The 23,862-nt window shown below is 38.0% G+C and overlaps 1 protein-coding gene across 1 annotated transcript in view; it reads right to left on the bottom strand.

Annotated features, from left to right (window-relative positions):
* The window catches only part of SPMAP2L (sperm microtubule associated protein 2 like), a 51,771-nt gene extending 29,241 nt beyond the window's left edge, over positions 1–22,530 (bottom strand). Inside the window, exons 1-3 of the mRNA XM_019664356.1 lie at positions 22,061–22,530; positions 10,437–10,467; positions 2,551–2,616 (exon numbers count right to left, since the gene is read on the bottom strand). Coding sequence (XP_019519901.1) covers positions 2,551–2,616; positions 10,437–10,467; positions 22,061–22,472 — 509 coding nt within the window. The 5' untranslated portion in view covers positions 22,473–22,530. The remainder of the gene's footprint in view (positions 1–2,550; positions 2,617–10,436; positions 10,468–22,060) is intronic.
* Positions 22,531–23,862: the final 1,332 nt, after the last annotated feature.

Below are 23,862 nucleotides of genomic sequence, written 5' to 3'. Positions count from 1 at the left end.
AGGAGAGAATGACTTAGGGGGGAATAAGAAGCTAAAGCAGAAGTTTGTGTCCTCACATGGTAGAAAGGGTGAGGGAGCCCTCTGGGGTCCCTTTTATAAGGGCACTAATCCCATTCATCAGGGCTCCACCTTCATGATCTAATCATCTCCCAAGGATACTACCTCCAAATACCATCACATTGGGGATTAGATTTCAAAATATGCATTTTGAGGGGACATAACTATTCAGTTGATATCATCTGATAAAGGATTGGTGTTCAAAACATATGAAGAACTCTTAACATTCAACAATAAAAAATAAACAACCCAATTAAAAAGTTAGCAAGAAATCTGAACAGACACTTTACCAAAGAAGATGTAAAGATGGCAAATAAGCATACAAAATATGCTAACATCAGGGCCAGCTGAGTGGCACGTTGGTTAAGAGATGGCTTGGGACGCCAGTGGACCCCGGTTCGGATCCCACATATGAGGGCCAGTGACACTGCCCTCTACAGCTAAGATGCTGAACAACAGCTCAACCTGGAGCTGGGCTGCTGTGAGTCCCCGGCGACAGCGTAGGCTGCAGCCCCTGCTGCAGTGGGTTGCCATGGGCTACCGTGTGTAGCCAGCAGCCAGCATGAGCAGCCAGCAGCCGCCGTGAGCGGCCGTCCAGAGGCCGGCGACTGATCTGCCTTGCCCAGGAAGAGTGCAATGATGGTGCCAACTTGGGCCAGTGAAGCAATGTCCTCCACAACTAGACTGAAGAACAAAAGGACACAAACTTTTCTGTTCCCCTTCCTCCAATTCCCCAGTGCTGTCCCCATTCCCCAATTCCCCAATAAAAATCTTTAAAAAGAAAAAAATTTGCTAACATCATGTCATTAGGGAATTGCAAATTAAAACAATGAGATACTGTACATACATATTAGAATAGCTAAAATACAAAATACAGACAACACCAAATGCTAGTGAAGATATGGAGCAACAGGAATTCTCATTATTTGCTGGTGGAAATTGTATAGACACATTGGAAGACAGTAGTTTGTTACAAAGCTAAATACATTCTTATCATATGATCCAGCAATTGCACTCCTAAGTATTTACTAAGTGAGCTGAAAACTTACATTTACACAAAAACCTGCACAGAAATATTTATAGCAACTTTATTCATAATTGCCCAAAATTGGAGCAACCAACATGTCCCTCAATAGATGAATGCATAAGTGAACGGTGTTATATCCAGATAATAGAATATTATTCAGCACTAAAGAGAAATGAGCTCTCAAGATAAAAATACATTGCGGAAACTGAAATGCCTATTGCTAAGTGAAAGAAGCCAGTCAGAAAAAAATTCCACACTGTATGACTCTAACTATATGACATTCTGGAAAAGGCAAAATGATATATACAGTAAAAAGATCAGTAGTTGCCAGGAGTTTGGAGAGCGGGAGAAGAAGGAAAGAAATGAATAGGTGGAGCATAGGTTATTTTTAGGGCACTGAAACATTCTATATAATACTGTAATGGTGGATACATGACATTATACGTTTGTCAAAACCCACATAACTGTACAACATAAAAAGTGAACGCTAATGTAAACTGTAGATTTTAGTTAACACTAATGTGTCAATATTTGTTCACTGTTGTAACAAATATACCACACTAATGCAAGATGTTAAAGATTGTGGAAACCAGAGGAATGGGTGGTAATATATTCGGTTATCGGAAAAGTCATGACGTATTTTTTCTATGTTTTTTGTTGCAAAAATGCATCATGACTTTTCTGACAACCCAATAGAAACTCCCTCTGTATTTTTGCTGTTTTTCTGTAAACCTAAAACTGTTTTAAAAATGGAGTCTATTAATTTTTGTTTTTAAACCGCTATAGTAGCCAACAGGTGGCAGGATGGCTCAGCTAAAAAATATAATAATAATAAATAATAAAAAAATAAAAAATAAAAAGCAATAGTAGTGGATCAGAAGAAAACAACAACAACAACAAAAATTCAGGCTTTACTTAAGAGCCAAAGAAGGAAAAGGGGGAGTCCTGTGGCCAAGGGTAGAAGGGCAATGGGTCCAGTGGGCTGGAGATCCAGAGAACAGGTGTGCTCTAGGCAGAGGCTTAGGGACAGCCATACCAGCTGTTAGAAGCAGCAACCTGGAGGATGGACACAACAGTTTCAAAGGAGTATAGAATAACACCATGGGGATGGTAGTTCTCACACCTGCCTGCCTATGAGAATCACCTCAGGATCTTTTAACAGTCCCAAAGCCTAGGTCGCACCCGGACCAAGTAAGTCAGGATTTCTGGGGATGAGACCCAAGCATCCGTTTTAAAGGTCTCCAGATGGTTCCAATTTGCAGACCAATTTGAGAACCACTGGCGTAGGGTATTGCTTCCATGTGTTGGCTCAACTGAAGTGACAACATTGGTTCAGTGGGTGCAGTTGAGCAGAGAGATAGATGCATATGGAATGCAGGGTTATTGGGCAGATAAGAATACTTACCTATTTAATGTAAGGAATATATCAACACAAACAAAAATATATGTATATGATAGCGCCTTACCTATCTGGGCTTCCCCATTGTTTTTTGGGCCTAGAAAGATCTTGGATTCTCTTCCTAGAAAAAAAACTAACAAATACCAGCTGATTAATTCAAAGAAGCACACTTAACAAATATGGTTGCATTAAATGACTCCTACTCAAACAAATCCCATCTGAAGAGAGAAAAAAACAAACAAACAGTACTGTCTTTGATGTGCTTTGAAGAGTCCTGAAAAGTTCAAAGCATTAAAAAAACATTGTGGACTTCAAATTCTCACTTCTAGAATCATTAATATATAGAACATTATGAAACAAGAACAATAAATATGCAATAAAGCCAACAGCATATTGTCTCCAGAAGATCACAGGTAAAATGCACACTTGTTAGTGTGAAAACCCCTCAATTTGCATACTACGGTAATTTGTAAATGGCTTGATGACACTGGATTCTGAAGAGATTATACAGATAAATTTCAGACAGAACGTGTGGCTTTGGGAAAACTATGAAATAGGCAAAATATACTTTTGGTACCACTCACCCCCTTTCTTCCTTACTCTGCTCCCTTGGACCTTTCCTAATTGTTCTGAATCCACCTATAGAAGAGACAGTTCATTCTCCAAACATCCATGTGCTCCTCTACATTTCCCAGCCTCCCTTGCAGTTGCCTGGAGCCATATGCCTAGTTATGTCTAAATTCAGCATTAGTGTCGGGTATCACTTCCAGGGCAATGCACTTAAGAGCTTATGTGCCACCTCTATTTCTCTTTCCCTATTGCAGTGACCCTGGAAGCCACATATTCTAGATGGCATAGCTACAAGACAGAGGAATGCCAGCCAACTCACTCTGGACTCTGACATGAGGGAGAAATAGACTTTTATTGCATTAAGTCATTGAGAGTTTTGTAGTTTGTTTGTTACTGTAGCATTGCCTATCCTATGCAGACTAATACACCACCTATATTATTCTAGTTCATAATTATTTATGTAGTTGCTTGAAGTTTAAGGGGCCCAATAAATAACCCCTTTTTGCCCACCACAATTAAGAACTAACTGAAAAATAGGCACAGGAATTAGACAAACAGAAATACTTTATTATTGATAAAATTATATTAAAAACAGTGTGGATCCCTGACGTGTCTTAATTAAACTTGTTTCCCAGAGTTGCAAGCCTCCCCCTGTAGAGGTTATGTTTGCTATGTGACAGAAAGCAGATCACAAAGAACAATCACTATAGATAGGCAGGTCCCAAAGAAAGAGGACTCAGAAGGGGCCAGTTCTTTCTCCCAATTCCATCAAACAGATGTCGCGCCCACCTGCTGGGGAGTCTAATTAAGGAATAAGGCAAGAGGCCAGGACAATTGCTCAAAGGAAGTGCTTCTATGTACAAAAAAAAGTTGACCAGGAAAAGTATTCTCTCTCATACTTACCTGAGCTCTTTTTCTTTTTCAGTTTTTTTTATTAGTTTCAGATGTGCAAAACAACATACTGATTAGACATTTGCACCCCTCAGAAAGTGATAGCCCCCCTCCCAGTCTACTACCCCTCTGACATCATATATAGCTGTTGCAATACCCTTATATTCCCTATGCTATACTTTACTTCCCGTGACCCTATATACATTTAATTATAGTTGACATTTAGTATTATTCTAAATCAGCTTCAGGTATACAGTGCAGTGGTCAGGCATCTACATAATCTATGAAGTGATCCCCTCAATAAGGCCAGTACCCATCTGGCACCCTACATAATCTATAGAACATTACTGATTATATCCCTCATACTGTATTTCACATCCCCATGACTATATTGTGACTACCAATTTGTACTTTCTAATCCCTTCACCTTCTCCTCCATTCCCCAACCCCCTTCCCATTTAGCAACCATCAGTTTTTTGTGTGTTTTTTTTTGTTTTTTTAAGATTAAATTATTTTTTATTATGAAATACACATTTTTTAGAATTAGTTTCAGCTGTACAACACAGTGCACTAGTTATACTTTTTACCCCTCGAAGTGACAACCCCCTCCCCCACAACCATCAGTTTTTTTCTCTGTATCTATGAGTCTATTTCTGTTTTGTTTGCTCATTATTCTGTTCTTTAGGTTCCACATATAAGTGAGACCATATGGTATTTGTCTTTCTCAGTCTGACTTATTTCACTTAGCATAATATTCTCTAGGTCCATCCATGTTGGTGCAAATGGTAAGATTTCATTCTTTTTTGGCAGAGTAATACTCCATTATATAAATGTACCACAATTTCTTTATCCAATCGTCTATTGATGGGCATTTCCGTTGTTTCCATATGTTGACTACTGTGAATAGTGCTACAATAAACATAGGGTTGCATATATTTTTTCAAACAAATTAGGGTTTTCTATTTCTTTGGATAAATACTCAGGAGTGAAATGGCTGGGTCATAAGGCAGTTCTAATTTTAATTTTTTGAGGAAACTCCATACTGATTTCCATAATGGCTGCACCAATCTGCAGTCCCACCAACAGTGCACCAGGGTTCCCTCTTTTCCACATCCTCACCAACACTTGTTGTTTGTTGATTTATTGATGATAGCCATTCTGACAGGAGTGAGGTGATATCTCATTGTGGTTTTATTTGCATTTCTCTGATGATCAGTGATGTTGAGCATCTTTTCATATGTCCATTGGCCATCTGTATGTCCTCTTTGGAGAAATGTCTCTTCATGTCCTCTGCCCATTTTTTAATTACATTGTTTGTTTTTTTGGTGTTGAGTTGAATGAGTTTTTTTACAAATTTTGGATATTAACCCTTTAACATATGTATCATTGACAAATATCTTCTCTCATTTAGTAGGATGTCTTTTTATTTTGTTGATGGTTTCCTTTGCTGTGCAAAAACTTTTTAGTTTGATGTAGTCCCATTTGTTTATTTTTTCTTTTGTTTCCCTTGCCCAAGGGGATATATCATTAAAAAATATTACTAAGGGTAATGTCTATGAATTTCCTTCCTATATTTTCTTCTAGGAGTTTTGTGGTTTCGGGTCTTACATTTAAGTCTTTAATCCATTTTGAGCTTATTCTTGTATTGGGTTGTCAGAAAAGTCATGACGCATTTTTGCAATGAAAAGCATAGAAAAAAATATATCATGACTTTTCTGACAACCCAATATATGGTGTTTGTTAAGAAGCTGGTCCATTTTCTTTTTTTTTTTTTTTTGCATGTATCTGTCCAATTTTCCCAGCACCATTTATTAAATAGACTGTCTTTACTCCAGTGTAAATTCTTGCTTCCTTTGTACCTGAGCTCTTTAATACGGTCTATACTCTTTATGTTAGAATAAGCCCTGGCCCTGGTGTCAGGTAGGATTCAGACCTGACACAGCACATGCAAACTCTTATGTGAAGACATGGCCTTCCTAATTAAATTGTTATTGATGCATCATGAAGCTCCTTTCAGAAAGTGGGAAGAGACCAGGGGGGATTAACAGGAACCCCCAAGACTGCACAGTCACAAAACCAGGTCATACACCCTGAAGATTAAGCTCAAATTCTTCAATCAGATTATCTATTTCCATGTTAGTTTCTGTTTATTTCACTTGCATTGTCCCTCAGCCTTCAGTAATGACTTCCTTGCCACTGAACACCTTGCCTTAGCTGTGCTAGAGGAGTAACACAAGTAAGGATTCTATACACACAACCAGGCCACAGTGTTTAAGGGTGGAGCAGCTCCCCTGGGGTCATTGTGGTGGGGGCAGTAATCAATCTTGGGGACATGGCACACTTGGTCCAACAATGATTCTAATGTAAGAGATTATTATTCCGGTACTAACATTGGAGATTCTAGCGTTTATTTATTTATTTGTTTTCTGTTTTAAAACATTTATTTGTACTAATGTTTAGATACAGGAATGAGAAAGAAAGAAAAAAAATGGGGTTTATTATTTTAAAATGAAGAACTATTTTCTTATCCCTGGGAAAGTTATTTAATTCTCTGAGTTTTAGGTCATTTGTTCAATAAATATTTATTGAGCACTTACTATGTACCAAATATTGTTCTAGGGCTGAGAGTACACTGGTGAATAAATAGACAAAAATCCTTGCCCTCGTGTCAGGACAAAAAGATAATAAATGAAATCATATGGTATTTGTCTTTCTTTGCTGAGTTATTTCAGCAGCTTAATACCCTCTAGGTCCATCTGTGTTGTTGCAGATAACAAGATTTCATTTTTTGAAAATTTCTTAAGGCTGAGTAATGTTCCATTGTACATAGTACCACTTCTTTATCCATTTATCTATTGATAGACACTTAGGTTATTGCCATACCTTGGCTATTGTAAATAATGCTGCAATGAACATATAGATGCCTATGTCTTTTTGAAAACCATGTGTTTTCCCTTATATGTGGAATCTAAATAAATGAATAAACAAAACAGAAGCAAACTCATAGATACAGAGATGAAGGTTGCCATACGGAAGGGGGTTTGGAAGAATGGGTGAAAGCGGGAAGGGATTAAGAGGTACAAATTGGTAGTTACAAAATCATCATAGGGATGTAAAGTATAAGGAATATAGTCAATCATATGGTAATAACTACGTATAGTATCAGATAGGTATTAGATTTATTGGGGTGATCACTTCATGAGTTATATAAATGTCTAAATCACTGTTGTACGCATGAAACTAATGTGATATGTTAACTACAATTGAAAAATAAAAAATATTTTAAAAAGGAAGACAATAAATGAAATAGAGTAAATACAAAGTATATTAGATGGTAATAAGAGCTATAAAGAAAAAGAAAGCAAGTAAGGGGGATAAGGAATATGTGTTGGGGAGAGGACAATTTTAGATAGGGTGGTCAAAGAAAGCATTACTGATCAAGTTATATTTGAACAATGACTACAAATACAAAATGTCCAAGGAAATAGCAAGGGTAAAGGCCCTAGGGCAGAAGCATATCTATATGTCTGAAAAAATAACAGAAGACCAGTGTAGATAGCTTCATCTATAAATGAAAATAACTGCATCCACTTCAAAGGGTTGTGTGCCTAGCACATCCTAACTGTGCAGGAGGTACTCAATAACGGTAGTTCCTTTTTCCTTTCTCACCTGCAGCACCTAATACAATAGTTTGTATGTAGTAAATGTTGAGTAAATGCTAATTGAACTGAATTGGTATTTGTTTAAAATATAAACTTAGTTTAAGTGTTTTATAAGGGAAAATTGTGGAACCACCAACAAACCAGATAAAGTGATACATTTAATATTGTTTAAATGTTCTAGTGCTCAAGGAAGTTGCTATTAATAGATAAAACACAGGTTTGAAGATAGTAAGAATGGTACTTCCCGTCCACACCTAATTCCCCTCCACATACTCTGGACTCTTCTAACTGCCCCCTTTCCACTTGCAACTAACCTATGTGCATTTTGTCCCTGAGGGCTCTGCTGCTTAATTCAAGAATTCCCAGCCTAAAGTTTCCAAATTCTTAAGGGATCTATGAAGATAATAATGGGAATCCACAACCTTTAGAATATTTCAAAAAGTCAAATGGAATCCTAGACCACCCACAATCAGGCTGTAGAGGCTACCCAAGATACCAAATTTGTTTCTGAAGTATGTCATCTTTATATGTTACTTCATCTGACAGGAGACAGATTAATAGTTATATGTGTCCTTAATTATAAAACAAATTAACAAATGTCATTGTTTTGTGAACAACAACAACAAAAATCTTTCAAAACCTGAGATTGTGTTAGTGGGTAGTGATAACCAAAAGATCCTTTGGTGGTGAAACATTTGGGATGTGCTATGTAACTAATAGGATGCAACCCGAAACATGACTGTTAATATCTAGAAACAATGAAGATACTGACCATTGCCAGAAAAAAAATCTACATCCTATTCAATAGAAGAATGGCTTCGCCGTGCAAGTACTGCATGAACCTTGCTGAGAGCCTGAGCCAACTTTCCAGGGAGGGTGGCTAGGTGGAGGAGAAAGAAAGCCATAGTGCAGACAAAACATCTTATTATATATTAATCCTTTCCAGTAAGTTAGACTGTGGTTTCCATCATCACCTCTAAACCAACCTTTCCCTCATGACCTTTCCTTCACCAGCTAAATAATGTTTTTTTAATGTATGATTTTAACTAGAGCATTGAAAATTTCCTAGTTTATTCCTATAGATACTTAAATTGGGTTGTTATTTCAACTGGAAATAAACTCATTAACATTTGCTAATTCTGTGTGGCGATCTGACTAACACCTTTCCTTTTCATTCACTTATTGTGCATTATGTCGCCATAGCTACCCCTCCAACCTATCTCTTCATCTTACACAGGTTTCCCTTCTCTCTTGGGTTTTGCATTACCTCACAATGTCTGGTCATGATTCTGTGCAGAAACAAAAGAATGTCGTTGAAGGATTTTAACTCCTGAAGACAGATTTTTTAAAATGAGGATTACATTGCTGTCCCATGTTTTCATTGATATAATAATTAGCCTCCTACAGTTTGCCAATAGCTAAACGAGTTTTTGACATGTTGGGTGCAGAACAATAAATATACGTTTGTAAGGCAACAAGTACGGAAATGATTTCAGGTCTGAATTGATGGGGTAATTCAAATAATTCAGTCAAATACTCTTTTACATTTAACAATTTTGCTTACTCAGAAAATGTTTCCTTTCTTAACAATCAGGCCCAGCACATTTGTTTAACAAGAATTTTTTAGAGTATGGGGGCAAGGATAGATAACAATTTCCTCATAGAATCAAACCAAAATAATGACCAAACAAAAGCAAGAAGTAGTATAACAACTACAACAACAAATTTTAAAAAACACTTTCCTCAGGGTCTTTTTTTTTGAGCATAAAAACTTACTAGGCATAACATAGTTTACTGTCTATTTAGCCACAAGAGAGTTTGCTTACTCAGCATACATTTATTTGAAGTAATGCTGTATTTTAAGTGGACACTTGATAATACTCAGTAAATGTTAATTCTACCAGCTCGTCTACTCAGCTACCATACAACCTTGGGACAGTGAAAATTTCTGTGAATATTATTTTCTCTCAGTAAAATTGAGCTCATTATATCTGCATTATCAAGTTCTCAGGATTGTTGTGAGTAAAAAAATTTTTTTTTAACTGCAGTTGCATAAAAATAATGTAGCAATATTTACTGCCTAAAAGAAGTGAGAAAAAAACAACAACTAAAAAGCATAGTACACAGGAAATGCAAAATAAGTTGAAATAATAACAAATATAAATGTTAAATATTAACAATAAATATGAACAGTTTTAACCCACTTATTAAGAGAATGGATAAAAATAAAACCTGGCATTTATTAGTCATCTATATGAACCAATGATACAAGTCCTTGGTATTTCTCTTTAATGATTCTATTCTGTTACCTCTTCTAGCTATATCTTAGCCAAACCAAGAGTAAGTATCTATTTTCAGAAGGCCTTATTTTGTATAATGTATGTACACACACACACATCACTTTTTTGTATATATAGAAGAAACTTTCTTGAAATTTCATTAGCTACTGTACTTGAATTAGAGGCAAGAGGGATTGGGATACAGTGACCTAGAGATTCACAAAATCTGTTACAAGAGATCATTAATGCAGAATCCCAAGGTTCAGTCCTAGTGTGTGACACCTAGGCAAAGTAAAACACTGAGTGAATATAAGGAGAGTTCTACATCGCAATCTCCTTCCCCTCTTCACTTCTTAATCACTTTCTCTCACTTATTTCCCCACAGGAATTGTCATTAGAAAAAGGCCTTATGACAAAGGGAAATCACAGGAATTGTCTCAAAACCCCCAAAATGGCTTTCACTTCAAATGCCCCAGGTTGAGTCTGCCCCATCCAGCAAGGTCAGCCCACTAGTTAGAGTCTGGGAGGATAGTACTATACTATGGTCTTACCATTTCCTTACAAAGTCACAGGGACCAGGATCTGCAGAAAGAAAAGTAAAAGTAAAAATTAGATTCTATAAGATTCAAAGATATGATAAAGGATAGCATGACAAATCAATGAAGAAAGGAGCTAGGAAAAATAACTATTTAGGAGAATGGCCAAATTACATCAAATATGTCACAGCATATACCAAAATAAACCACAGGTAAACTGAGGAGTTAAATTTTTTTTAATTGAATTAGAGCAAAAATAAGAGACTATCTACTTAATCACTGGATTTTAATATGAGTTACAGGTGACAAAAAAATATAGAGGAAAAATGTAAATAGAATGAAGTATTTAAAACTTCTGTGTGTCAAAAATGAAAACTTGAAGAGGAAATAAAAATTTGGAAAAATATTTGGCAACAAATATGATAAAAATAGTCTTAATATTTGAAGAGTAGTATAAAAGTATAGATAAACAAGAAAAACACTAAGGTAGGTATCAAAAGGTAAATGGACAAAGGATAGCAACTAAATTCATATATAAAAATATGAGAAAAAGTTCAAACTTGCTTGTAATCAAAACAAGGCAAATAAAAATTGAGATATTTTGTAAACTATCAAATGAGCAAAATATTTTTGCAAAAGATGATGCTGGAAGAATAAGATGAGATGAGTACTTCTATGTACTGTGGGTAGAAATTTAAATTAGTACACTTTATGAAAAATAATTTGGCAGTATGAGACAGCAATGCTTATATTCCTTAATACAATTTTACTTCTAAAAATGTACCCTAAAGAAATAATTCCAAGTGTTGGAAGATTTATGCATAAAAATGTTCATCTTTTACAGTGGAAAACTGGATACATCTGAAATGTCTCAAACAGAAGAAATGATTAAGCAAGTTAAAAATCATGTTTAGAAGTTGTTTTTTTATTTAATGTGGAAAAATGTAGGAGGTCATATAGGCCAACTTATCCAAATGCCTATTATAAGTAAAGCCTCATAATGACAGATTGTTCCTGATAATTTCCTCTTGGGAGTTTTTAATCACATCTGAGAGTTTTGAAATATTTTCTACCCTCTGGGCTGTTTTGGGTTAAGGACAGTGGTTGTGCTCTGCTATCAGACAGACATGGCTTGAATCCCAGTTTTGTTACTTACTCAGCTGTACAATCTTAGGCAAATTACTTAACTTTTCTGAGACTCAGTTTTCCCTTCTCAGGTAGGAGGGTAATAGGTGGGTGTTTGTAAAGATTAATGATATATATATATATATATATATATATATATATATATATATATATAAAGCACCTTGCATATAGTAGATGCAGATAGTCTATGAATGACTGAATTACAATTATTAGTTACAACTTCAGTGTATCAATGGCTGCAATGGAGCACTGTAGGAAACAGCAATCAGGTTTCTCCTATGTGCAACATGGTGCTGAGAAAACAAAAATGAGTAAGATGTGGTCTCTCTTCCCAAGGAGTTTAAAGCCTAGTAGGAGATAGGCTATGAACTTAAAAAAAAAAAAAAAAAGTAAATGAAATTTTTGAATTTGGATATTTTCTATCATTGTACTTTTTAGGGCTAAACTGACTCAAACCTAAGGAAAAGGGGAGAGTAGTCTATGAAAATGCCCCTTGTGCCCAGACATGCTGTTACCCATGAAAGACGCAGCACTTGCTCTGTAGACCTTTCATGTGTTATTACCAAGCATGGTTCCCAGCTTTATACACAGGTCAGAGAGCCAGTATAATACTGAATCAATGTTTATAAAACCCCTACAAATACTGAGCATATGAATGAATAATGCTCTTTCCTACTGCCCTTTCATGCTATAATTTCTCCTAAAGTATTATAGAACTTTCACTATTTATTTTATAAACACATTTTTTTTATGTTATCTCACCAATTGTAGGATAGAACAGCTGTCATGTGGCCACTGGTAGCTTATGTCCCAAGCAAAGCAGTGTTATAAAGATTTTCAAACTTGCCTGCACATTAGAATCACCTGGGGATCTTTTAAAATTGCAGGTCCCAGGCCAAGCCCCAGCGCAATCAAATCACAACTTCTGGGGGTGGGACACAGGCACTAGCACTTTGAAGCAGAAAAGTTTGGGGACAACTCTTATTGTTTAATGGATAAGACCGCTGGCTCTGGAATCAGACTACCTGGAACCAACTCCTGGCTGTAACCTCTGATCTTGGGCAAGTTTACTAAGCATTCTGTACCTTAGTTTTCTCATGTTCTTACCTCACAGGGTTGTTGTGTGAAAGTTAAATAAGATAATACATGTAAAGCACTCTGCATAGTACCCAAACATAGGAAATACACAACACATCATAGCTATTATTAATCCTAGAAATTCAAGAATTAAGATTCTGTTTATATTCTTGTGAATAAGAAAACATTTCTTTAAGTAACTGCTAAGTCTAAGCAGTTGTTAAGGAAACATTTACTACTAAGGGTTCCAACTATGAAAATTAGTGAAATGAAAACTTAATTGTAAACATGTACTCACATGTATTTTCATTGATTTATTTATGTATTTATCCCTCCATTTCTAAAAAAGGGTTGTTTGCTTATGTAAACACATACACTACAATAGGATATTATCTATTTAAAGATGAAAAGTTCAAAGACAGAAGTAGAAAAATAGTGGTGGGAGGAGGGAAAGAAAAATAAAATGAAACAAATAAAAAAATATATAATACAGTCCAGTATAGTTGTACCTGAGCATTCTATCATCGAAAGCAAAAACCACCAACTTTTCCTAATATTGAAATCTGAAAGAAATTTCTCTTGTGAAGTCTCACTGGTGTTATACAGGCATAAAATAAATGATCAGACTTGATAATGGAAAGGTGAAGAGAATCCTATTGTCTTACTTTTTTTCCTTTTTTAAACTTTACTCTTAATATATGTATCTCATAAAACCAAGTTAAATTAAAAAAATAAGAAAGTTTCCAGTAAAGTGCCACGAATGACTAAATATATGGCAAATCCTTTCCCCCAAATTATGCCTCAGAAAAGAGGAGTTTACCTTGTATACAAGCTCTTACAACAACCCATCTCATGAGACACTTTCTCAATTACTTGATTTTCCCAACAAAGAGCCAGTCCAGGAAAACATATTAGCTTGAAACAAATTTAAAAAATGCTAGAATAAAATAATTATAGAGCTCTCCCTACAAAAATTAGTATTTAAAAAGAGGGGAGAGGTGAAAAAATTGATAACAGGTTTAGTCATTATTCTTGGGGATATGGTCTTATAATCTTAAGTGTTGGATGTTGCTGTAAACAAGCTTTGAACATCATTTCAAAAAGCAAAAAACAAATACAAAACAAAAAATACAGTGATTCTATTGTGAACATAAAAGTACACCTACAGCATGAAATTTTTTAAACAAGTACTTATTGTTACATTACATGAATGGGTTCTGATGGCTTGTAACATAATTTGCAGTGACAACATCAAACATAGGTTCAAAAGAGGCCCTAGCTTACCCCTAATAAAATAATAGAATCTAGGCAACGAGTGAGACTGGTTGCTAAAATCATTCAATGAAAGTTAGATGGGGAACTTTATAATAGAGGGATCAAGCTGACCTAACCTGAACCCACTCATCAATCTTAGAACCACTACAAATGGGAGAGCCAGACACCATGTGCCTTGAATCGTGATATAAGACGAAATGCACATGCCACCTATGAAAAAATTCTTGCACTAAACAGTTTACTCTGAATCTAAGCAAGCCTTCACTTAATCTACATAGTTTGCAAGAAATAGGGGAGCTAGAAGAACAAGTTTAAGACATCAGAAGAACAAATCAAATTTAGAATATGGGATATTTTACCCATTTTTTTTAAACAAACGAATGGTGTTTTTAAAAGGAAGAGAAGATAAAGGTTAATGATGAAGAATAACAGAAGAGACATAACTCTGAAATGCAATGTGTGGCCCTTGTTTGATGCCTAACTCAAACAAACCAACTATAAAAACTACATTTTGAGACTATTAGGGAAGGTTAAGAATTTAGTGAAATAAATAACAGGAAGAAGCCCCTAAAGGATTTTGAGCAAAATGATTAATAGCATCTCTGTCTAAGAGATCCCCTGAACATATGGCTGTATCATGCCCTTTAAATGTTTATATTTTATTTTATAGCACATAACCATATTGCTCACGTTGCCTGGTCGCTAGCTAACAGATAGGATGATGGGGCCTGTGCTCCAAGCCACCTGATGGAGAAGGCTGCCATCTGCTGGGAGACAGCGCAATGGGGAAGTTGCTGGTCTCCTACACGGGGAGTTCCGCTGCAGGTAGAAATAAAGCATTTTACCTACAGCTTTTCAAACCTATTTGTGTATTGACATCGACTCTGTTAACTTTACTATATCATCGTTTCTTAGTCTTTATTATACAAATAAAACTATTTTCTTTGTATTTTAAAAAATAAAGCATTTTGTAACATGATAGGAATATCAAAGTATAATTCTTCTCCACCTTGCCCTCTGCCCTGCCTCCTAAGGAGCCTCCAGTCCTGGGTTGTACCAAATGGGGTACCGCTGACCTACAAGAAAGAAGGCAGGGAGCACCTCTCAGAACAGATCTAGGGGGCACAAGAGGACAGGGTAAGAGAGAAGCAAGCCGGAACTTGAAATAGGAAAGGTATTTGTGGGGAGTAACTGTCATGGTGTCAGGGACTGGGGAAGAAAAGTGCCCGAAGAACGTTTTTAGCAGGGTTTGCTCTGTGTTAGGTGGTATAACTCCCTTGAAGATACCTCAGTAAGACTTATGTCCCTTTCCAAGGCTTTTTGAAATAAAATTTATTCTCTTAGGTACACTATTGTTTTGAAGACTGGTCTTAAAGCAGTCCAGTTCTATATTGGGTATGACTATGTAAACAAGCACTGGGATGGTCTTTGATATGATATATTGAGCTATATGATCGGATACTACTACTTATTCTTCCTTGCTCCACTCCTAGACACAGCTGCCTAGCACTGTGCTCCCCACAGCCTTGAAATGGCAGAGTGTGGGGAAGGGTTTTGCTTGTGGGTGAGAAGACAGAGGCAGGAAGAGGGCAAGCCCTTCCATCTGGTTAAACAACAAGAAAAGCACAGGGACTTCTATGCAAACTAAAGCTCAAAAATACTACATCCCCAACTAACTATTAAGCTGTACTTAGTACCCTGGAGTATGCATCTTTGTACCATTTCTTTTTCTAATTTCAAATCTATTTCTCATGTTCATCTTCACCCAATTTCATCTGTATGGAGATGGCCATGGTAACTGGGTAGCCACTAAGAAAGGTAGATTTATAACTCACACCATACACCAGAATACCTTCCAAATAGATCAATGGTTTAAATTTTGAAAAAAATATCATGAAAGAAAACACGTGGGTGAAGTCCTTCATAACCTGGAAGTAGAGAACGGCCTTTCTAATTCTGATTCAATGAGAAGCCATAAAAGAAATGATTGATACATTTTACTATAAAATGTTTTATAGTAAAATAACAACAAAAAGATAAGCAAAAACAAAGAGACCACTAACAAACTGAACAAATATGTCATCATATCCCAGACAAAGGCTTAATCTCCTTGTGAATAAGAAAAAAACCTAGCAAGTCAAAAGAAAAACAGGCAAAGGGCATGAAAAAATGTATATCAAATAAGATGCTTAATTTCACTCACATAATAAGGTAAATGCAAGTGAAAACTTAGACGAAAAACTAGTAGTATGTCAATTATTAGATTTCCAAAGAGCCAAAACTTTGACCACACACTCCAATGGGGAGGCTACAAAGAAATAGAAACTTCCACTGCTGGTGGGCATACAAAATTAACTCCCATTGAGGGCAATATGCTAAATCAAAGCTACGAATGCATTTACCCTCTGGTAATCCCACTTCTGGAAATTTGTTCTACAGAGGTACTGGCACGTATGCTAAATGACATGATGTACAGGTTTATCTACTATGGCATTGATTGTTATAGCAACATCCTGGAAACGAACAAGAGGTATTCAATCTGGAGTGGGACAATTATATAACGGAATATAAGGTAGCTGTTGTTTTTAACAATGAGGGAACTCGGTATGTGTTTATATGGAAAGATATACTGTCAAGTGGAAAGAGTGAAGAACAGTATAGCGTATGCTACTACACTTTGAGTAAGAGAGGGGGAACACACATAAGCTTGTACAATATTTTCATGTATTTATATAAAGATACATAGAAACTAATAGAAGTGGTTACCCATTAAAGGCAAGAGACGGGACAGGGAGGGAAGTGAAACACATCCTTGTAGTCTTCTAACATTGTTTTAATTTTTTAATCATGTGAATGTCTTATAAATTACAAAAACTTTTCAAATTTAAAAAATTTTCACTCAGTAGGATTTCTCTCCTTACTCCCATTCTTGCCTGAGATCCTATTTCTTTTACATCAGTTCCCTAATCCCTTATAAATCCAGATTAAATACTCTGGGCTCTGCATACTTGAGATTAAATATTTAGTCTTTATTTCAGCCTATTTTAGGTAAGTAGCTTTAATGAGTACTTTGGGTGTATATATATTTTTTCTTAACCTTTCTTCCCTTAAAAAAAAAAGAGGTTGATATTCCCATTTAACTCAGAAACATGAAGTAAAAGTCTTCTCAGATACCCCAGTCCACTTTACTTCATATGCTGTGGGTGTGTTGTTGTTATAGAAATGTTCAGCCTCCCCAACCATACTGACAGCCCTTCCAGGATGGGATCTATGTCTTCCTCACCTACAGCTCAGGGTCTACAACCTGAACATAGTAAGTGCTCAATAAAATCTAACAGTGACATTGATGAAGAGGTGATGGATGATACATTAGTAAGGTAATAGAATGATGGGACCTATTCTATAATATAAAACTTTAAAAACTTGCACACAACCAAACTGCTATGTCTCCGTCATCTTTACACCCTATAGGACTCAGAAGAGCGCTTTTATGGATGCTCCGTAAACATTTGTTGGGTGAAGGAATCTTTATTGAGTGAGCAGAGGCATGGTGACATGATGACTAAATATTGTTTCATGTTCACACTGTTTTATGTAAATATTACATAAATATGCTTGATGTTTATTTGAGCTCTACTAAGGGAATTAACATAAAGGCTAGAGTGTGTGGAATTTTTAACAAAGAAAATCTAGAAGACAAAACTGGGATAATAGGAAACTTTCAAGTGATGTTTTCTAAAACAGAATCTGAAAACTTTTGAGAGAGCATCCCAACATCAAGCTACTTTGAGGGGGCAGCATGACAGAGAAGGCCCTCCAAATGGTAGGCTTTCCCACCTTTTAAAAATATGGACTCAGAAATTCACCATGAGCTGATCCTGGGAAAGCAAAATGCCTCTAGAGAGAGGAAACCCCACCTGCAGGTTCTGAAGCAGGGGCAGATATGGGATTGGCCTTTCAGAGGAACAGGGAAGAAGCCAGTTATGGGTGGGGCCGAGTGAGCAGGCGGGCAAGTGGTAGGAGGTGAAGTCAGACAGCTCTGGAGACCCCTGCACAAAGGCGAGGTTTATCCCAAGAGCAGTGGGAAGCCACAGGAAGGACTATCCAGTGAGGGAAAGATGCGATCTGATTCGGTTTTTTAAAATATCCACTCGAGCTGCAGTAGCAAAGTGACTGAGGGGACAAGAGTGGACGCAGGGAGACCACTCAGGGGTAGTGAGTAATGGAGTAATCCAGGTAAGACACGAGCCTAATTGGGAGGAGGCTGTTAACAGTGGAAGTGAACAAATTGAGGAAATGTTCTGGGGAAAAAAAGGCACAGAACTTGTATCGGATGCACGGATTTGAGGATGAAGAAAGAGGAATCAGGGAGAAATAGCAGATTTTTTTTTTAAGCTTAAGTAACGGGATGCTATTTTCTGCAAGCATCCAATGGGAAGACTGAGGAAGAAACAAGAATGGAAGAAAAATCAAGACGTTTATCTCAAAATACATTATATTTGAGAGGCCTGTGATGTACCCAATTGGAGATGTCCCGGAGGCAATTAGTATATAAGTGTAGAACTCAGGAACAAGAGTAGAGCTGGAATATAGAAATTTGGAAGGCAACAGTATAGAGATGCTATGTAAAGCCATGAGTATAGATATGACCACCTTAAGGGGAAAAAGTGTAAATAAAAAAGAAAAAGGGTCAGGATTCAGCTCTTTAGAGTTCAGGAGAACAGGGAGGACTTAGCAAGTGAGGCCAAGAAGCAGCAGCCAATCAGGTAGGCGATAAACTGGGAGAATGTGGTGTCATAGAAGCCAAGAGAAAGGAGGTACATGTTTCAAGAAGGTCTATTGTATTAAATGTTGCCAAGAGGTTAGAAAAGACAATAATACTGACACTAATATAATAATGACTAACATCTACTGAGCACTTACCACATATCACAATCTGTTCTAAATGGTTTACGGATAGTAACTCATTTAATCTTTACAACCCTAAGATAGAGAAGGAACCACTGGATTTGGTGACATGTAGGCTGAATGAAGAAATCTTTTACTCAACAATAATTGCTAAGTCCTGACTTGTTCCAGGCACTGCTTGCAGCATTCAGGATGAAAACAGTGGAGAAGACAAAGGTCCTGCCCTCTGAGAGCTTAATGTAAACAGTAAACAAATAGATATGTAACACAGCCAATTAGGTAAATGCTTTAAAGAACATGAGCAGGCCAAAGAGTGCTCTTTTTGACAGAGCGTTCTGGTACACCTTTATAAGGAAGTGGCAAATACTTGAGGGAAGAGTGTCCTGGCAGATGGAAAAGCAAATGAAATGATTGTGAGGTAGGCTAATAATGGAAGCCCACATGGTTGGAGAGCAGTGATGGGAGGGAGAGAGGTAGGACATGATGTTGGGGAGGCAGCTGGGGGCCAGGTCATGTAGGGGCCTTGTATGCCTGACAAGGGCTTTAGATCACAAACGATGTGAGATGAGACTTCCCTCTGGAGAGCTGAGAGCAGGAGAGTTGAGAGCAGGATAGTTGCACATACTTTATGTCCTAAGGGACCCCTGTGTCTATATGAATGATGAACTGGGGGTCAGGGCGGGGAATGCGGCAAGAGAGGAAGCTATGACAAGTGTACCAAGCAAAAGATGATAGCGGCTAACAAAGATGATGAAGGTTTAGATGTTAAGAAATAGCCATAGTCATAATATATTTCAAAATTAGGGTTTGCTAATGGCTTGGAGACAGGGTGTAAGAGAAAAACAAGTGTCAAGAATGACTTCAAGTCTTTTGGCATGAACATCTGGATAAATGAATGGTGGTGACATTTGCTGAAATGGGGACTAATGGGGGTAGAACACGTTTGGGTGCGGAAGTAAGAGTTCACCTAAAGACACATTAAATTTGACATGCCTACAAGATATTCAGGTAAGGATGTTAAATAGACAGTTGGTTATAAAACTCTGGAGTTTAAGGGAGACGTTGAGGCTACAGACAATTTGGGAAGTTACCAGCATACAATAAAAGCCATGGAACTGATGGCATCACCCAGGGAACAAAGAAAGTTCTAAAGAATCTGAGAGAACAGAGCCATCACTCACTTCAACCTAGAGGCTGAGAAGAGAAGTAGGATCTAGAAAAGGAAAATGGGTCAGGAACAATTGATGAGGTAGGATGACAATGATGTCCCAATAGTTAAGTGAAGAAAGACTTCCAAGAAAGTGTGTCAAATGAGTAAGGTGAAGATGAAGAAGTAACCACTGAATTTGGCAAGACAGAGGTCATTGTGACCTCAACAAGAGGAACTTCAGCTAAGTAGAGGAGATGAAAGCTTCGGTGGGTTCTCAAGAGAATGGGAAGAAAGGATATGAAGATGATTTGTAGACAACTATTTTGAGTAATTTTTCTCTAAAAAGGAGCAGAGAAGTAGGTAGGAGTGGTATCTAGAGGGGTACATGCGGTTAAGGGACATTTTGTTTGTTTGTGTGTGTGTGTGTGTGTTTGTTTGTTTAAGGTAGACGTTTGTTTGTTTGTTTGTTTGTTTAAGGTAGACGTTATTGCTGCATGTTCATGTGCTGATAGAGATGACCCAGTAGAGTGTGGGATAAAATGATGTAGGAGAGAGGGCTAATTTTAAGGGCAAAGAGCTTAAAGTTAGATGGGATGGGATCTAACATACAGGTTGAAAGAATGGCGTTTAATAAGAACAAGGACAGTTTGTTCATTATTAACAGGAGAAAAGGTAGATTACACACACACACACACACACACACACACATACACACACACACAGATGCAAGTAGTTTGGTAGCTTCCATGTTGGAAAATGAGTTGACTAAGGAAATGTAGTATGATTGCCAAGCAGTACTGAGAGCCCACTTGAAGTTCAAGGTTGTGAATTGAAGGATCAGTCAACATAGTTGTTTGTTTTTCTCTTGTTAATCATCTGTTTTTCAAGTGCAGACAAGAAGTGGGTTTACTAGGCAAGCATGATAGAGGGAGAGGCAAGGATATTAAGGATATTTTTAAGGGAGTAATTCCATTGGTGGACCATGAACTATAAAGCAAGTGAGGAGATACAGATGGACATAAGGTAGTGATACCTAGTGAAAGGTTAATAGCATCAGTGAGTTAGCAGTCCCTTTGAGGCTGAAGAATTGATAGAGGGGGTACAAGGAGAAGTGAGTGAGCTGGAAAAATAAATCATGGTTAGAGAGTAGAGTTCTAGCTTGAAATAGAGATTTTAGAAATGGTACAGCAATTGGCATTATCAAAGGCTGGCATAGTGGCGCCTAAGATGGGGTGGACAAGATCATTCAAAGTGAGAAGGTCAAAGAACTGAGAAGCCAAGTGGATCATATCCGTATGGATACTGAAATTTCCATGCATAATGACAGGGTTGATGGTGGAAAGAAAGGCCTTAAACTAGAGCAATTTCACTGGAGTGGAGGAGAAATAAGTCTAACTAGGACAGAGGAGAGAGTGATAGATGAGAAAATGGAGTAAGTAAGTATAGATAACTCCTTAATAAGTTCTGTGGTGAAGGAGAACAGAAAGATAGTGGTGATGGCGGGAGAAGGAGTGGTCTGAAGAAGTGGTCAAGGGTTATTTCAAGATGGAAGACTCTAGAGTGTATGTGTATGCTCCTGGGACTGATTCATTAGAAAGGAAGAACTTGATGTGGTAGGAGAGAGAAGAGAGAACTGCAGGAACAAAGTTCTTTGGGAGATGCAGTGGAATCCAAAGCACAAGTGGAGGATTTTGCTTTTCATAGAAAGAGGCATGATTCTTCCCTGAAATATGAGAAAAGACAGGATCCATGGGTGCAGACTCAGATAAGGCAATAAACTAGTGATAAGAAACAGGAAGTTCGTGACTAATTGCTTCTATTTTCTCAATAAAGTGTGAGGCAAAATCTTCAGCTATTTGGGGGTGAAAGGTATGAAGGTTGCAGGAGGGCAAAGAAAGCATTTAGTCATGTTCTTAGACATTGGGGAACTAACTAGGTGAATAAAGTGGGCTTGCAGGTAAATGACACAAGCGTTATCTTCCTTTAAAACAAAGTGAACTCTTGCATACAAACCTTCACATTAGGACCTCAGTTTTAGATGGGGTGGGGTTCCTCAGTGCCTCGGAGGGGCCCCAACACCTACCGCTCAGGAAACACAGAGGAATCTGTGGCAGGAATCTGGTCTTCAGAGATGGGGAGATCATCACCGCGGCGTTGGGAAACAGCTGGGCTTTGTGGGGCTTGTGGGGAGCATGGGGCCTCTGGGGCTCACGTGACGCGCGGAGCTTGCGGGGCTCGCGGCGGACATGAGGCTCGTAGGGTTCGTAGGGCTCCGGGGGCGTATGAGCGTGGGGCTCAGAGGGTTCGTGGGGCTCGCGGATCTCGTTGCAGTCGTCTCGCTGGTCTTGCTCTTCCACTTCGTCAGGCTCCTCCGGCTTGTGCACGTTGAAGATCCTGACTACTAAGGGCTTGTGGGGGGCTTTGGAGTTAGCGGATCTTTCTGTCTTGTGAGAGTCGGACAGCAGGGATGAACCCAAAAACTCTTGGGTCTCCATGGGTGCCCGGGAAACTCCGGCTGCGCGGGGGCGCTGATCCTCGCTGCGGGCCGCCAGGGAGCTGGTGGCCTTCTGCGCGGTGGGAGGTGGAGGGAGGTTCCCCAGCACCCTGCTCTAGCCCCGCCCCGCGGGACACAGCCTGGGCGGGACAAGCCCCGCCCCAGCCCCCTCCCTGCATTTTCTCGGTTGCCAAGGCAACGCGACGCTCTCGAGAGGCTCACAGGAGCTCCCACTCCGCAGAGACAACGGAGCCAGAGAGGTGTGTCCGCGGAGACAGGGGCGCGCTCCTGACCAGCTAGCTCTTCTCTGAGTCAAGGGCGAGTACTTTCGCATGCTCAAGGTTGCCGAGGCCCTGGGCTAGACTGCACCAACGTCCAGTCTAATCACAGAGCCTTTCAGACATCCGAGCTGGGTCTGTTAGGTTCCCTGGCACAGGCTCTCGATAGGCTTTTGTTCCCTAAACATGCTCTGAGGGGATGCCGAGATTGACTATTCTAAGGTTCTCCATCACTGATACAGCAATAGGAATGGGATTGTGGGAGTAAGGCGACATTTGGTCCAGAATGATATTTGGTCCAATCTTAACATTCAGAAGTCTCAATTTTAGATATTTTTTACTTTATCTCCACATGCAGTTCTACACATAGTCATGAAAAAACACTAACAGGATTAAAAGAAAAATATAGTCATCTACAACTTGTGTCTCATTACAGGGCATGATGTTTGCTGAAGTGCATTATAAGTTATTTTTATAAATTCTGTATCTTGCAAAAAGCACAACTTTTAGTGCTTTTTGTGTAGTGCTTTTTTAGTGTATTTGTGTGTGTGTATTTATAGCATTAATTTGTTAAATGTGATATCTTTTAAATACAACATATCAGGATTTTTATAACCCAGTTTTTGGCAAACCTTCCCCCTTGTTTTTTGTTTTTTTGGGGTTTTTTTTAATCATTATTATACCAAGAGGTTAAAAAAAATAAGTGACTGGAACCTCTCTCAATCCCTGAGGAGAGCTTTCAGCTAATTTTCATGGCCATGATGGTATGGTAGAGGAGAATAGAAGTGATAGAGTTTCAATGATGTGTTTATTTTCAAAAGAAGGGACTAGAGATGTTAAAGAATAAGTCATCTGTCCAAGTATACATAAACCCAAGAATACCTTTTGCACATTACTGGGTGCTCCTTTGATATACTATGTCTCATAGATGCAAAAAAAAAAAGAAACATTTTGGATTGTGAGAATGTCACCTGGAATGGAAATAGGAGAAAATGGTATATGTGAATCAGAAATATGCTCCCTCAGACACACTTTGATATAGGCATGTGTAGCACTGTGTTCAAAATTTAAGAAGTATAGTAAAAAACTTGGGCAAAGGGGAAATAAAGCTAT

Source organism: Hipposideros armiger, unplaced genomic scaffold (genome assembly GCF_001890085.2).
Source record: "Hipposideros armiger isolate ML-2016 unplaced genomic scaffold, ASM189008v1 scaffold_420, whole genome shotgun sequence".
NCBI lineage: Eukaryota > Metazoa > Chordata > Mammalia > Chiroptera > Hipposideridae > Hipposideros > Hipposideros armiger.
This window is presented reverse-complemented; position numbering and strand designations above follow the sequence as displayed.